Here is a 17,694-nt window from a genome sequence, read left to right on the forward strand (position 1 = left end):
TAAGAGCAGTACTTAAATAGACTCACAGACTTTAAAGTCAAAAGGGACCATCATGATCATCTAGTCTGACCACCTGCACATTGCAGGCCACAGAACCTCACCCACTCCTGAAATAGACCCCCTAACTTCTGGCTGAATTACTGAAGTCCTCAAACTGTGGTTTAAAGACTTCCAGTTACAGAGCATTCATCACTTACACTAGTGACCTGTTCCCCATGCTGCAGAGGAAGGCAAAATAAAATCCATGGACATATGATCTGGCACTAACCCACAATTACTCCCTTAGATAATTACATTCTATAAACTAAGTTGGGGCAGATCCAGCACTAAAACACCTAACAGGCCCATTCTTTCAATGTGGCAAGAAAGCTTTCTATCATCCAAATGAACTTGAGTCTGACTACTTTTTACATTTAAACTGTTTTTAACATTTCTGTGTGGATCTCCCCTCCTTCCCCACTCCATTTTGGATTCCTAGATTCTTGCTTCCTCAGCCAGAATGGACTTGAAGTGCTGTAGAGGAAGTGCTTAAAATATGCTTAGAGATGGAGGGTGGAGAGGGGCCTAGAGAGCGCCTCTCATCACCCAACTCCATTGTCTATTATTTAGTGGCTCTGAATGCATTCTGTTCTGACTCTGATTAGAAGATTGGTGGCTGATATTTTTGCCAAAATCTGACTCTCTTTAAAAGAAAAAAAAATCACCTATGGCCTTATGACTTGGAAGCTTAAGTTAAGTATAGAATATTTGTAAAAGAAAAAACATATTAGGAATGTTTACAGTACTCTTTTCATGTTCAGTCTGAGTCTTAACCTTACAATGGGTACATGCATTAGAAAGCTAGTGATCTTATTTGCTAAGTGCTTTACAAACACATAACAGTAACTTTCTGCCCTGAGGATCTTTCTTAATGCTTTCTGTGTACTTATTCTTCTGAGTGTTTATTTTCACACACTATAATTTTTTTTAAATATGACTCCAATATTTTGAGACAGCACTTGGTAACACCTCTGTTTAACTTCAGAGGATCAGATTTATTTGTGCTGTCAGAGTATTCTGCGATCTCCTTTTCACCATATTTACAGTATACATTCACTACTGGCAGAAGCACATTAATGTGAATTTGTGCCCTAGTAAGAGCCAGACTCATTGCTATCCTACACTTTAAAAATCATATATGAGCATGGGCGTTCAACATTATCTGTTCGTAAGCTCAATTTTTTAAACTGAGAGTGAATGCAGCTTTCTCCTTTCTGCACTTTTTGGAATGAAGACGTTTTAAAGATCAGCTATGTATTAATAGTCCTTCAATTCTTTGTTGTTCCTGTTATGCTTCCTTGTTAAAATTATAGGTTTGATCCTGCGGGAACTGGTTGTAAGACTGTATACATGTTTGAAGAATTTTAGCCCGTTTGAAACATCTCAGCACAATCAAATGTCAGTATAAATATATGAAACTTAACAATATTTTCCTCATATTAACAGATGCAATTGTTTTTCCAAAAACCAGGTAAAGCCTTATAATATCTATGTAACAGTTGCCTATCCTCCAGATACTGACACACCAGGCTTTGCAGAAGAAATCAAAACAAAGGTAACTTAATTCATAAAGAATCTTGCACATATGTCCAGGATCTGTCACTTCTGAAATTAAAATGCATTGTCCACTGTGTTCATTAAGATTGTGCTTTATATGTTTAAAAAAATAAAATATCCCCTAAATGTCATTAGATAATGCTATTGAACTTTAGCTGTCAAATATTTAACAGGAACGTTCAAAATCAATTAACTAGTAAGAAAACATTTTTATTCAGATCAGTGTTTTCTTTACAAAGAAATTTATGTAAAAATCTACATAAATTTTCTTTACAAAGTCTTGCTGAAAATGTCATAAAAATGGGACCAGTGTTAGCAATTGTAAACCACTCTACCTTACTTCAACACTGGTTTAACAGAAACAAAAGTCTTACTTAACTGCTTAATATTTAAAGTTTAAACGTTATTTGATTAAGATGGGCCAAATTTTGCTGTCAGTTACATGAACCTATGAATTAAGTAGTTTTCAGGGGTGTAACTAAGGGCAGAATTTGGTCATAATTAAGGATATGATTTTGTCACCAAAGTCATGTGACTTTAACAGGTTTCAGAGTAGCAGCCGTGTTAGTCTGTATCCGTAAAAATAAAAGGAGTACTTGTGGCACCTTACTGACTAACAAATTTATTAAAGCATAAGCTTTTGTGAGCTACAGCTCACTTCATCGGATGCATACATTGGAAAATATAGTGGGGAGATCTTGTATACAGAGAGAACATGAAACAAATGGTGTTACAATGCAGACTGTAACAAGAGTGATCAGGAAAGGTGAGTTATTACCAGTGGGTGGGGGGGACACGACACCTTTTGTAGTGATGATCAAGGTGGGCCATTTCCAGTACTTTACAAGAACAATAGGAGGGGAAATAAAAAAGGGAAATAGTTTTACTTTGTGTAATGACCCATCCACTCCCAGTCTTTATTCAAGCCTAAGTTAATTGTATCCAGTTTGCAAATTAATTCCAATTCAGCAGTCTCTCGTTGGAGTCTGTTTTTGAAGTTTTTTGTTGAAGAATTGCGACCCTTAGGTCTGTAATCAAGTGACCAAAGAGATTGCAGTGTTCTCTGACTGGTTTTGAATGTTATAATTCTTGATGTCTGATTTGTGTCCATTTATTCTTTTACATAGAGACTGTCCAGTTTGGCCACTGTACATGGCAGAGGGGCATTGCTGGCACATGATGGCATATATCACATTGGTAGATGCGCAGGTGAACAAGCCACTGATAATGTGGCTGATGCGATTAGGCCCTATGATAGTGTCCCCTGAATAGATATGTGGACAGAGTTGGCAACGGGCTTTGTTGCGAGGATAGGTTCCTGGGTTAGTGTTTTTGTTGTGTGGTGGGTGGTTGCTGGTGAGTATTTCTTCAGGTTCTTCCATGAGTACTTTGGTGACAGCCTCCTGATCCTCCTCCACATACACACACCTAGACAGGTCACTGGCTTCTGTGAATTTTTGTTTATTGCCCGCAATCTTTGCATGACTTTGATGAAAAATTCCCAGTACAAAATCTTAACCATAATGTAGTAATAAAGTATGATGGAAAGTATTTGTTTTTCTCTTGGTATTAGACACCTAAATGCAATTCTACCTTGTCTCTTTCCACCAGTGTGTCTGTCAACAAGAGGCTTTTATTTAAATAAATATATAAAAAAAATCTCTAAATATTCTAATATAGAATAAGTTGCTTCTTCTCACTAGACCTTCCAGAACAGATCACCAAACAAAAGTGTAACTTTTTAAAGAGCTGCATGGCTAGGATTCATATTGAAATTTAAACTGAATATTGAGAAGATGAGGCTCCTTTTATTACCATATAGAGAACTAGAAACCAAGTGGATCACCCTATCCTAGAACAGATATAATGTTACTTTTGAGAGCAGTGTGTTATATGTGATAAGAGATCCAATTTAGTGTTGAGTTCCTTTTGTCTTTCTCTCTATTTATTTATATAGGAATTAAGGATTATGTAACAGAACTCTTTTGTAATCAAAATATTCTTGTTTAGTCATTTTCTTTTGAGATAGTATACATTTAATCCAAAATCCTTCTGCTACACCCACCCAAAAAAACCTAAAGGTGAAGAACTAGGAATCTGATTTGCAAGAATATTTATGTAGATTGGAAATTTTTTTGTGTTGTAAATTTCTTGTCCCCTCTGGTTTTGCACCTGTTATCTTTCATAACTGATCCTATTTCAAGGAAGTAGTTACAAGGCTAATACCTTGTCTTACTCAAAGATTAGTTTGTGTTTAAAAGAGATCAAATGGTTTTTATAGTTTATTTGGTAAACAGACTTTTTGAGGTTTTTATTAATGGAAAAAAGTCTAATCCTTAAATTTGGATTTAAGCAAACTTTAGGAATTCTCATGTGACTTCATCTTGCTATGTGCGTTTTACAGCTAGCCTTTCCCTTTGCTTAAGGATCTTGCATGTTAATATTCGGTAATTTTAATTCTGTTGCTCACTTTCACTCATTCATTATTCATGGACTAATGCCCCCCTTCCCCCCGCCACCTGCAGAATTCAGAGGCAATTCAGTATTGTTGCTAGAGGCTCCAGGACTAAGTTTAACTCACCAGCAGCTCAGGCCACTAGATTTTCTGCCTCCAGTGGTGGAACACGGTAGTGGTGAAGATTCTTCTGACCATTTTGTTTTAAAATATTTATTTTTATTCATGTGTGAAGTTCCATCTTATGAACTTCCTCCTCCTCCTCCCCGGATCAGGTAAATGGCAGTGTGGTGGTTTCAATCACATGGATCTGCAACTGCTGCACCTCCCTTCCAGACAGCTCTGTCCCACTAAGACGTGTTAGAGCTGTCCGGCAAACACCTGCCTCAAATTTTGAGCAGTGTTCCCTATGTGTGGCAGCATTTACAAGCTCTACAGAGTCCTGTTCCCAGCCAGCTGATCCTTGCACTGCCAGGGTATAGGCTCAGAGTCAGACTGTTGGGTCCCCACCCAACAGAAGGTTGATTTTTTTGTTTTTGATGGTTTGGGTTATCAGTGCTTCAGTATTGCTCTTAAGACTTCTGATAGCATGTTCCACACCTCATCCCTCTCAGATTTTTAAACCTGGGATCAAGCACCAACCTTATTGAAACCTTCTTTTGTTACCAGATTTGCCTGTTACTTTGGTGTATGCTCATTTATTAGGGTTACTCTTTTGGGGGAGAGGTAGGTTCTGTAATTCTATCCATGTACGGCTTGTGTCTCTTGTGGTCTCATATGGAGCTCTACTTCTCCCTGCTGCAAGTTCCCTCCCAATGGAGCTATCCTGCAGGACCTAGGTTCCCCAGGGCTGGGTTCTTCCAGCCCCAGAATCAGACGAGAACACACACTAACAGAGCGTGTCTGAGAGGACCAGGTTAATCAGCACTCCCAAGCTGACCCCTTATATGTCCCTGGACTCAGTAAGCTGGGTCGAGCAGCATTTCCAAGCTGTCACCCTCATAGGCCCTTGGATTGAGCAGGCTGGGTTGAACAGCACCTCCAAGCTGCCACCCTCATTTGCCATGGGCACCGCCCCGGAATAGAGTATGCCTGAGCAGGCTGGGTCGAGCAACACTTTCAATTTGCCACCCTCATATGTCCCAGGTTCAGCGCGTCCCTATTCCCACTTTCACGTTACAATTGTTCTGGTAGTAACCCACTTGATGAGCAAACCCCACCGGATTTTTGGGCACTGCAGGGCTCTTTTAGTTTAGGTATGAGGAGTGTTGCTGCAGAGCAAATATGAGAGCCAAAAAACACCCGGGAGTGGGGAAGAGAGAGAGGCAACCATCTTAACCATGAAAGTTATTTATTGCCAGGTAATAACCATAGTACATTCACATACTTGGGCAGCACCATCAGCCAGAATGGTAGAACAAGCCAGGAGATCCGGAACAACATTAATAAAGCCAGGAACGCCTTCAGGAGCTTAAATACAGTCTGGAAATCATCAAAATACAACACCAAAACCAAACTCGAGGTTTATCAGAGTTGGGTACTTTCAACACTACTTTATAGAATGCTGGGGAATGAGAAAGTCCAAACTGTCTTCATTCCATACAACCTGCCTCAGAAAAATCCTCTGTATATTTTGGCCCAGAACAATCTCAAACCAAGATCTATTGACACAGTGCACCCAAGAGGATCTGAGCACCATCATTGCTAGGAGGTGTTGGAGATGGATCGGTATTGTGCTTCAGATGGAAACTGATTCCATCACCAGAATAGCAATAAGATGGACACCTGAAGGCAAGCGAAAATGAGGCTGCCCGAAAACAATGGCAAAGAGCTGTGGAAGCCAAGCTGAAAAAGACTTGCCAGAAACAGACAGGAGTGGAGGAGCTTTGTCATTGCCCTAAACGCTAGAGGTGTAATAGGAACAAAATGATGATGATGATGATTGATAAATAACCATAGGGGAGCCAAACAAACAAAACAGATTTATTATAACTTAAATTTGATTATAAAATTTAGATTTAGAAAACTATAACTGATCACACAAGTTGGGGTCAGAAGGCTATACCTGGAGAGAGAAAGAGCTGGGTTCAGTAAAAAATATAATTAACGCATTATATTTTCGATGAGTGTCTTCTAGAATGGTGATCGAAGCATGAAGGGGCATACGAATGTTTAGCATACCTGGCATATAAATACCTTGCAATGCCGACTACAACATGTGAATGCCTGTTCTCACTTTCAGGTGACTTAAATAAGAAGTGGGCAGTATTATCTCCCCTAAATGTAAATAAACTTGTTTGTCTTAGCGATTCGCTGAACAAGAGGTAGGACTGTGTGGATTTTTAGGCTCTAAAGTTTTACTTTGTTTTGTTTTGAGTGCAGTTACATTTAAAAAAAAAAGTTTTGTAAGTTGCACTTTCATGATAGAGATTGTACTACAGTATTTGTATGAGGTGAATTAAAAATACGATTTATTTTGTTTTTCTGTTTATCAGTGCAAATATTTGTAATTAAAAATAGTGAGCACTGTACACTTTGTATTCTGTGTTGTAATTGAAATCAATATATTGGAAAATATAGAAAAACATCCAAAAATATTTATTATAAATTTAAATTGGTGTTCTATTATTTGTGTTTAAAACTGCGATTAATTGCGACTAATTTTTTAATATTGTGATTAATTTTGATTATTTTTTTAAATCATTTAACAGCCTTAGTTTGGGTACTTTGCTATATATTTGGAATTAGAGAATCTTCCTTCTTACGGAATTTTATTTTCTATGCTGAGATTTTTAACACTGAAATTTTTCATGATTTGTAGTTTAAGAGCAGCTATTACTAGAAGATACCTATCTTCTGAAAAACATGTTTCTCGGGCCTTTGTATGCATGTTAAACGAAAGTAACCAAAGATTGAGAATCTTAAATGCTGATATCAGACATGTTTTTTAAAGAATCATATAGTGACTTTAATAGTGTGTGTGTGTGTGTGTGTGTGTGTGTGTGTTTGGTGTGTGTTTTTGTTTTTTGGGTTTTTACTAAGGATTAATGTCAAACTGCAGTTAGATGGAGTTGGAATTTAAATATACAAAACCGTTTTAAAAAAATTTTAGTTAAATAAAACTAGCTTAAATGTGCTGGATACTTACATCTTGTATTTCAAAAGTCTTTTGTGTTTACAACTGATTTATCAAACAAAGGAAATATTAACTGTAGTTAGTGAATTAACAGATTTTTCAGATCAGAATGGGCCAGATACTCAAAAGTGCCCAAACTGATTGAATACCTATCCCCCAGTGAAATTAATGAGACACACAAGGCAAGTGAGGTGAGGTCTTTTATTGGATCAACTGCAGTTGGTGGAAGGGACAAGCTTTCAAGCTTCACAGAAGTCTTCCTGAGATCCTTTCCACAAGCAGTTGGTCACTAAAAGACATCACCTCACCCACCTTGCCTCTCTATACTAGCGGACCAACACAGCTATAGTAACATTGCAAATTGAAATTAATGGCAGTTAAGTGCCTAGCCTGCTTATGAACTTTTGGAAATCACAGTAGGCACGTATATGCATTTTTAGATGACTAAATACCTTTGAAAATCTGGCCCCTATGTCCTTCAGAGCTTTAGAAGTAATAGATCTCCTCTTCCACCTGGTTGGTTGTTTTTGGTTGGTTGGTTTTGATAGACTGGAAGAGGAAAACGGGTGTTCTTTTTGCATTTTCTATTGCCAGTCAATTTCTCAACTTTTGAATAAACTAGTCCAAATGAAGAAAATATTCTCTGCACCTGCTAGCTAAATGGAAACCAAAAGCTTTTCTGAACAATAGAATCTGTGGAAGTAGTTACATCTGGAAAAATGTAAAACAGCAGCTTCATTGAAAAGGCTGAAAGTAATATTGATTTTTAATGTGGTTGTGACATTGTGACGTTTCCAAAGCTTGAGATGACCTCAAAAGTCAAGATGTTTTTCCTACTGTTTTGTTTTTTTATAGAATTAAAAAAGCCACACCCTTAAATCATTAAAATTTGAGGAAGGCTCATTGAATCACATTTTTTATTTATATATTTAAATGACTTAATAGATTATAGTAAATTTAGGACTTAATGTCAAATTATGACAACCTACATTTTGAACAGGTTTATTTTAAAAAATGCCTTGTATTTAAATAAATACCTGTTTTTGTTTTTCAAGTTTTTATCCGCTCTGAGTCTTTGCTAATCTCTATAGCTGTGCATGTAGTTAAATGCTTTTTGATGTGCACATGCAGCTAACTAAATGTATAGTTAACTTCTTACAGACCACTTGACTACTACAGGCCTGTTTATTAAACAACTTTATCTGGAATAGGCTGTTGTAATGCAACAAAAGATTCTCTTATAATGGACATGCACAATGGAGCAGAGTTAAGCTTGTGTATATGATCTTATCTTAACATAAGGTATTTCCGTGCTCTTGAAGTTTTGACTCCACAACCTCAATGTTGCACTAAAGTAGTTTCTGTATTGGAGTTTTCAGTCTTGAGCTGCTTAAACTTCAGCAGCAGTTCTCATAGCAGTATGCTTGAGTTATAAAATTGCCCATCTGCCTGAGAGCTAGGCATGCCAGGCTCTGGTTTGTTTCTGTTCTTTTAACAGACCTGTTTGATTTAAAAGAGATCTAAGTTATATGTGCCTTGAGGCATTAATGTAGCACATCAGCTGCTTCATTTGAGAAGTGCATGAACTTCACATGCGTATTTTGTAAATCCCCAACAAAGGGAAGAGATGCAAAAGTGGATTTTTGAAGGATATTATGTACAGAAAACTATACTATTTTTAATGATTTCTTGGTTTGTGGATCTAAAAGTATTTTCTTGTTAATGGAAAGCAGTTTAAACTTCCAGTATAAGCTACAAATGATACAACTTGAATTATATCTAGTATATAAACTAAATATAGTTTAATAATTCTAAGAACTTTAATTAAGAATAAAACATTTGAGCAATTACTATTTTTAATATTCTGCAATCGTAAAATATTACAAATAACTAAAAGCAAACAAAGTGTTGGCAACTTTTCATGAAGTTGTCCTTTAGTTTATGAAATATGCCTTTATGTTATAAAAGGAGTTATATTTGACAGTCTGAGGTGTCTCTTGTTAACAGTATTGGTACAGCGAACCTAAACTGATGCCAATTCACTTAAAGCAATGGCCACCAACCGGTAGATCATGATCAACTGGTCAATCCTGAAGCCTCTGACCGTTGATCACGATCTCCGGCCGCTAAAAGTGCCTGCCCTGGCCCCGCACCACTCCAAGAAGTGGCCAGCATGTCCCTGTGGCCACTGTGGGGGGGCAAGAGGTCTCTGTGTGCTGCTCCTGCCTGCAGGCACCGCCCCTCAGCTCCCATTGGCTGGGAATGGGGAACTGAAGCCAATGGGAGGGGTAACATGCGGAGCCAGGGCTGCAGGGATGTGCTGGCCACTTAGAGGAGCGGCGCAGCACTGGGGTAGGCAGGGAGCCTGCCTTAGCCCCACTATGCTGCCGACTGAGCTGCCCAAGGTAAGTGCCTCCAGGCGGAAGCTGCACCCCAGCCGTGAACCCCCTCCCGCACCTCGGCCCCAGCCGTGAGCCCCCTCCCGGAGTCAGCACCCCGTGCCCTCTCCTGCACTCCAACACTCTGCCCCAGCCTGGAGCCCCCTCCTGCACCAAACTCTCTCCCAGAGCTTATACCCCCTAACTGCCACCCTGCCCCAGCCCAGTGAAAGTGAGTGAGAGTGGGGGAGAGCAAGCAATGGAGGGAAGGGAGATGGAATGGGTGGGGTCTCAGGAAGGGGGTGGAGTAGATCCTGAGTTGCACTTAAATTCAAAAAGTGACCTTGTATGTAAAAAGGTTGGAGACTACTGACTTAAAGCCTAAGGCAGGTAAATTACATGACACAAGAAATAATGGTAACAGAGTATTTTTGTCTTCTCTGTGTTGTCAATATAATCAAATTTATAATAATACTTCTATATCTTCTTTTAAAGCCTTTGGAGACTAAACTAATTTCAGAAACCTCATCTGTTTGCCAAGCAGAACAGGTTGCCAAAGTTATTGTTAAAGATGCCATAGTAAGTAATTTTTTTAATGAGGTCTTTGAGGGGAGGCATGGAATGAGAAATGGTTGCATGAAGTACTTGTTTAAAGATGTAAATAAGAATTGTTAAATATAAAAACATTTCTTCTACAGGAAATGTTACTTGTATTTTTTGTACCAGGGATGTTGTTCTTTAACATTTTTTTCCCTTTTTCACCCTGCCCCCAAACATCTTTCATTTAGTCTCTTGGAGCTAACATGTCTTTGGAACTTCTACTCTAAAGACAAAACAAAATGCAGCAATGTCATGTCAGAATAGACTCAAACAAAAATTATTAATGTTTTAAAACATTAAAGATGTTTTCCATGCATCAAATGGTTAGTAAAAGGTTAGTTGCCTAGTGCCTATGAAAGATCCAAGAAAGCCTTCATTTTTCTGGTTGAGATCAGTTGACACTGAAATAACTATACAAAAATTCATAATATTCTAGTATGTGTGACTATCTGATTTGTGAATCTTCATAGTGCAGAAATTCCCACTGGTTGTAGCAATGAAGACATCGGCCTTTCCCAGCAGCTCTTTATTCTCAGAGAACTTGTGCTATAGAATCTTCATTCTTAAAGCACAAAGAGAAATGACATTAAAGAGGATTGCCTGGCTTCAAGCACGTCATGAAAATAAAGTGTTGTCATGTTTGCTTGCAGCCACATACTGTCAAATTTTGTTTGTTCTTAATTTATTCATGTGGTCTGGCAACCCAATCGTATAATTTATAGTTCCAGACAGGGAGAGGCTATCCCTTTCTTACTTTAAAAACTTGATCTAAACCTTCACCAAGTGTGTGTTTGGGTTTTTTTGAGTCTTCACCCACATGCTGTATAGTTGTTCTTAGCTATTTCCAGATACCCTAAAAAAGTAAACCAAGAGAATGCAGTACAGAACACTGTTTCAGAATGTCCAAATGTGTCAAAAAATTAAAATAAAAGGGAGGGGGTCAAATTATCATGACAGGTAGATCTTTCCATTACGTGCACAGGGTTATCCAGAGTAACAATATGTAAGAAGAAAATATTTATTTTCCAGTTTCTCAGTATTTTCACAGGGGTGCTGCCTGAAGATTAAGATAATTTGCTATAGTTATCTGTGCAGTAATGCTCTTGGATAATTTCACTATTTTGTTGAATGAGAAATTCTTGTTCATGGAAGCCAAATAACGTTTTTCATAATGTGCCATATGTAAAAACAAATCATACCAAGTAAAAACTGCTAGATGGACAAGTCTACTCTCATTTGAGAAGGCTATATCTTTTAGCTAATGTTAAATCTCTTTCCATATGCTTAATTTCACATTTTGTACAGTAGAACCTCAGAGTTACGAACACCAGATTTATAAACTGACCAGTCAACTATACACCTCATTTGGAACTGGAAGTACACAATCGGGCAGCAGCAGAGACCAAAAAAAAGCAAATACAGTACTGTGTTAAACATAAACTACTAAAAAAAAAAAAGGGAAAGCAGCATTTTTCTTCTGCATCGTAAAGTTTCAAAGCTGTATTAAGCCAGTGTTCAGCTGTACACTTTTGAAAGAACCATAACGTTTTGTTCAGAGTTACGAACATATCAGAGTTATGAACACCATTCCTGGGGTGTTTAAAACTGTGAGGTTCTACTATACATCACTGGCACTTAGACCACACTCGGGAATCAGATCCCCATCATGCTAGATGGTGGGTGGGGGTATGCGTGCACAGTTATACGTGCATACAGATGAAAAAAGTTGGCTCTCGCCCTTAGTCATTAACCCCTGGATTTGTTCAGCCTTCCAAGTGCACTTTGATTTTGGACACCTTATTCAGGTACTTAAGCAATCTACAGCTCAAAACAAAAACGTGTTTTGGGTCACTATCACCCAATATGAAGTAAAGCTGGTATATTTTCCACATGTACCTAAAAACTGTTGCTCATTTTGACACATACTGTGTAGGTGAAGGAATAACAGTCTCTAACCCCACTTGAAATGAAGTACCAAATAAACAGCATCTACCTTCAGCAAACTAACCTTGATAAGGAACAAGCAATATTTTCATTCTTTTCAGATTCTAGCATTAGAGTGTCTTCTGATTGTAGAAGAATCTAGTACTGTCTTTGAAGCCTGTTTATAAGTGGGGAAAACATCTTAAATAATCAATGTTCCTTTATCATCTTTCTGTGTTCTGTGGGCAGAAATCTGCATGCTGTTAGTAGTTATGTATCTCTAACACTTTTTTTTTTTTAAATAATAGGGTTTTTTTTTAATTCTTACATTTCTTTTGGTATCGTGTTACTTCACAGTACTTGTCCCCATTGAATTAAGGGAATGGAAGGACAGCAAGAGCCTTTAACTAATCTGATTGGTAATATTACTTTAAAGCAACTAAGAGAGAATTTTGCAATTTGGTAACGTTTGTTTTTTGTTTTTGTTTTTGTTTTTTTTTTAATTTCCCCTCTTTCCCAGCAAGGAAACTTTAGCAGTTTTATGGGCTCAGATGGTTACATGTTATCAATACTGACCAGTGGAATGTCACCTGTCACAGCTATTACTGAAGGTCTTCAGCAGGTAAGATCTGGAGAGGCTGTAATTTTTAACCATATTTATTCACAAAGATTTAGTCATAATTTACATTTTCAAGTACTTTACAAACCTTGATCCTTCACCTCTGTGAGGTGAGAGAATATTGTACGGATATGGAATTTGTGGCACAGATAAGTTAACTAATTTGTCTAAGGCAAATCTCCAGTAAAGGTTTATTTATATTACTGAATTTATATTACTTACCTGTATGAGGCTGTTTGCTTATTAAGGAAAAAAATCATGTTGTATAGACTATAATAATTTAAAAAAAAAAAACAAAACATGTTGAGATAGCTGTAAGTTCTTTCTCTCTGGTTGCAGGTTGTTTGCATGGGCATTTTTCGCATCATTGGCTTGTTTTACCTAGGAAGTTTTGACAGCATAGTTCGTCGCTGCATGATACAAAGGGAAAAATCTGAAAGTACAGATAAAACTAAATAATCTTTACTCACTGAATCAGAAGAATGTTAATCTTGGACAGCTGGCTGCTAAATGGGACTTTGTTTCTCACCTGAAGACTTTCATTTAAATGCTTGGATATGTGACAGATGAGTTCCTTTGAAATGGAAGTGAAAGAGAGAACAAAAGTACAACCCCAGGAAATACCAAAACTATGCAAAAGTGTGAATGAAGACTAGTTTTTTCAATGGTTTGAGTTGGAGAAACATTTGTGAATCAAGAGACTGTAAGTGTGAAGAGTAAAATTTCAAAGTGGGTTATTTGCTGGTAATTCTGGACAAATACTTAGGTTTTCTTTCTTTGATGGTGTGTTCAGAGATAAGGATAAGGGTAAGTACCATCACACATTGAACCTAAGAAGTTTGAACTCTCCTTGAAGAGGGAGTTTAGGCTCTTAATGGATTTCCACAACCATATTTTAACTTTGAATGTTCTGATTACTTTCCCCATTGTCAGACAGACTTATCCATGGCTTTCATCATGCACTACTATGGCTGTAGGATCTTTAGGTGGGAGAACTGTACCTATATGATCCAAAGCTTCTCAGTGTGGGAGTAGTTGGGGTATGCTTTAGTAGCTGCATACTCTTCTAAAGGGAGATGAAGAACCCATTCCCCACTGAGAAATGCTGGGAAATATTTTTTTGGCCTTCTGAACAAATCAAACCATTAGAACAGCAAGTAGTTAAAATTGCTGAAAGCCACAATCTAATTTTAAATTGATGTATAATCTTCTAATTTACCCCTTTTATCTGTCAGTTGAGCTGAGGAGAGAAAGGTAACTTAATATTGCCATTATGCACACTTTCAAAAACTGCAAATGATGAGCCAAACAAATAGTTGATAGAATCATTTGTAATTAAAATGTTAATTTAAAATGCTAGGCTCTTCCAGTAGCAGGAATGTAGCTTTCAGGAGGGTCAAAATGGCATTCCAGGTTAATTTATCCCTGGATGTGAGTATGCTTGTTAGGATGACATGGTCTGGTTTAAAAATACACTCCACTCTTTTGGTTTTTATTAGATGCACATATGAATCAAGACTGCTTCACCCCTGTGCCAGACTACACTGAACCCAATATTTTCTAACAATTTTAAGTGTTGAACACTGAAAATGCTTAGTTCATAACAATGATAGCATAAAGAGATTGATATATTGTTCGTTTGGACTACAGTAAGTGCCTGAGAGTCTTCTTTTGCAAAATCTGCATCTTTCATATTTGTTAGCACGCCTACATTTTTAGATGTCAGGCTTTTCTAGTCTCAATCCATATTTTAAAGTTTAAAACTTGGCTGGTAAAATTTGTCATACTCACTTTCTCCACAGGAATAACTTTTAATCAAATATTGGGTGAAATTGATACTGTTACTTAGTCTTCTATATCCCTCGTCTAAGGAATGGTTTAATGGGACGCTATATGCTAAAATATCTTTTCTTATCTTGCATTATTAACTGGAATAATTTCAAAAATGTAACTCATTATTGATACTATTCCCCCCTCAGCCCACTGCAGTTAGTCAGTTTTTAACTTACTGGGTTTTTTTTTTGCACTAGCACAGTGCTGCAGTGTTGCTCTGTAAACCCTATTAGGGGAGCATTCAAACTGACAGTCTAAACAGTTTCTCATTAAGAGATTGAATGTTTATATGAGGCTTCATAATGCTCTTCACAAAGCGTAAGCTTGGGGGCCAACCTACCAGAGTGCCTCTTTAAATATGTAAAATTTGCATGCCTTTAATTATCAGAAGAATGCATAGATTTGAGCATAGTGGGCATCCCTTACAATTCTAAACAGTTGAGTTTCACAGCCAAAGAAACTACTTTGCATATACATTAGTTGCTCTGTGCTGTTTTTTATGGATTGTGTATGATGGAGCATTTACAATAACATCCACAGTCATTGTTTGCTTTGTTTATTGAAAGTCATCACAGCCCATTCTCTCAGGACATGATCTATCTTGCTAGTGTGTATATTATATCAAGCCTTGATATAAATCAAGAATAAGATTAAATAAAAGTGTTCAAATCAGATACAAAGTCCATTGAGTTAGTATTTCTGTCAAAATGCTAAAAATAACATCAAGTTTCTGACTTGTATCAAAAGCCTGAATGCCAAGATTTCAAAAGCAACTAGAAACTCTGGGTGCCTCAATTTCTGGGCGCTGAATTTTTAAGTCATAAGGACTGTTTGTGTTTTTTTCAGAAAGTGCGGAGTATCCAAACTGAAAATTGGGCCCTGTTTAAAGTATCGTAAATTGGGTAGCCAGTCACTAGCTAGTTTTGAAAATGCTGGTTGAAGACTCCAAATTAAGGCTGGTGCTTGCTCTTAGTTTGTCCTTAGATAAGACTAATGAATTAATTTAACATACCATGGCCCAAATCCTGCAGAGAGATGTGCATTTGCTTAACTTTGCACGTTGTAAGTAGTTCCTTTGACTATATGGCCTAGTCTACACTTAACACTTAGGTTGACAAACAGAGATGTGAAAAATCCATATTCCTGACTGTTTGTAGTTATGCCAACTTAATCCCTAAGTGTAGATAGATCTAAGAATGCTTCCATCAATCTAGCTGTCATTGTTTGGAGAGGTGGAGTAATGAAAGAAACCCTTCCATCACTGTAGTCTGCATCTACATTACAGCATAGGCTACAATATACTATAGCTAAATTAGGCTTTGCAGATTGAACCCTATATCTATTTTAGTAGTGTGAACCAGGTAACTAAAGAATTTGATCTTTAAATGTCCTAGTTTTGTTGGTGCAAGCTAGTGCATTTAGTTAACTAATTGACAGACTTTCATATACATTAGATTCTGCGGTTGTTCATTACTTTTGTCAAAACCACCTAATCTGGAAATAATTAGAGCTAAGGGATTCTAATAAGGCTTTAGCATAAAGCTGTAAACATTGGGAGAGAGCTAAAAACAAGAATACTGTGTAATCTTGTGGAAAAGATGACTGACAGCCTACCGATTGTTGTCAGCTAAATTTAATCAAGATACTCGCATATAATTTTTTTCAGTAGAGCCACAGATCTCTGAAGAATTTAAAACAAAACTCTACCACTGTTTTGTCAAATTAACAATAAGTAATCGATGCTACAACCAGACTCGAATGTTATGCCTTTTTTTGAATTCTTTTAAACATTAAACAAGTTTTGATAGTTGAGCCAAAAAGTTTCTCTTACATTTCATTTAGTTTCTAGTTACTGCTTTAATGTTAGACTTGTACAGTATACTTTCTAACTAAAATTCTGGTTTATGTGCAATTTAAGTAGGTTTAATATTTACTAAGAAAGAAGGAAATATGTAGTTACATGTTTGCTGTGAAACCCTCTAGGCACTTTTAAATGGTAACAATGTATATGGCTGTTTTTAAAACCTATCCCATCTCCAGTTTATTGCTTCAAAAGCTTTTGTGCCAGAACTGTAAACTAATTTTCATGTTTTGTATTTCTCAAAATAAATGGAGGAACAGAAATGCTTATTCTGAAGCTCTAAATTTTAAGTCTCTTCATATTTAAAAAAAAAAAAAAACACCTAAGGCTATGTCTTACAAGTTTTTGTAGTTTAAGTTGTTAGTGTTGCACTCAAACTTTGGAAATCAATTGTCATCTTTTCAGCGGGTGTGTAAAACTTTTATTGTAACTGAACTTACAGTAACAGAAGAGGTGTTTGTTCTAGGAGCAAATTTTGAAGGAAAACTTTTTAAAGTAAAATTTGCATTGTAGCAGTGAACATTCTAAGTGCAAGAAAGCCTTCCAGGTTATCAGTCTTATTATAAACTAATACTTCCTCATTCACCAAATTGTAAAGCATTCAATAGCCCTGATCTGACATGGAGATCAGTTAGCAGGGGCATGTGAGTGCCCATTCACTTCACTGAAACTTGGCACGGATGCAGAGGATAATGCTAGCATCATGGTTTGCTGAACATTTTATGCAACTTTCTAATACTGATGAATCCTGATAGGAAAAGATTGCTCTCTTCCTGATTTAGAAAGCTTGAGAATTGAGGTTTGTTTGTTTTTGTTTTTGTTTTGTTTGGTTGGTTTTTTTACCTTAATATAAATTTAAAGCAAATCGTAGAATGTGATATCTATGGGTTAGGATTGCCTTGGCTGATTTCTAAGAGGAAAAATCCCCTTCTACAAAAAGTAAGCCTCCTTTTACCTACTCCTCAAATTTTGAATTTATTTCAGAAGTTCTTTCCAAAAAAACCCTACTCTTGTGAACTCGGAGCTTCTCACTTGCAAGTGGAAAAGACAACGTGGCTACCAGGACACCCAAAGCAAGCCTGGATTGGGAAAAGAACATGCTAACAAAAGATAAATTGCTTGGCAGAGTTTTAAAGCTATGAGGACTGATTTTTTTTTTGATTTTTTTTTTTTTGTAAATATTTGGGAATTAATAAGTTAGAAACTCTACCTTCCAAGTCTATCATGGAGACAGGAGCAGGAAAACACTGCAGTTGGAACTGATCATCAAAGTAGTAGGCCAAAGCAAAATTG

At 37.0% G+C, this 17,694-nt stretch overlaps 1 protein-coding gene across 1 annotated transcript in view; it reads left to right on the forward strand.

The window, feature by feature from the left end:
* The window catches only part of KDSR (3-ketodihydrosphingosine reductase), a 39,821-nt gene extending 23,099 nt beyond the window's left edge, over positions 1 to 16,722 (forward strand). Inside the window, exons 8-11 of the mRNA XM_043508415.1 lie at positions 1,511 to 1,594; positions 10,061 to 10,144; positions 12,609 to 12,710; positions 13,047 to 16,722. Of these exons, the coding sequence (XP_043364350.1) occupies positions 1,511 to 1,594; positions 10,061 to 10,144; positions 12,609 to 12,710; positions 13,047 to 13,166 (390 nt within the window). The 3' untranslated portion in view covers positions 13,167 to 16,722. The remainder of the gene's footprint in view (positions 1 to 1,510; positions 1,595 to 10,060; positions 10,145 to 12,608; positions 12,711 to 13,046) is intronic.
* Positions 16,723 to 17,694: the final 972 nt, after the last annotated feature.

Source organism: Dermochelys coriacea, chromosome 2 (genome assembly GCF_009764565.3).
Source record: "Dermochelys coriacea isolate rDerCor1 chromosome 2, rDerCor1.pri.v4, whole genome shotgun sequence".
NCBI lineage: Eukaryota > Metazoa > Chordata > Testudines > Dermochelyidae > Dermochelys > Dermochelys coriacea.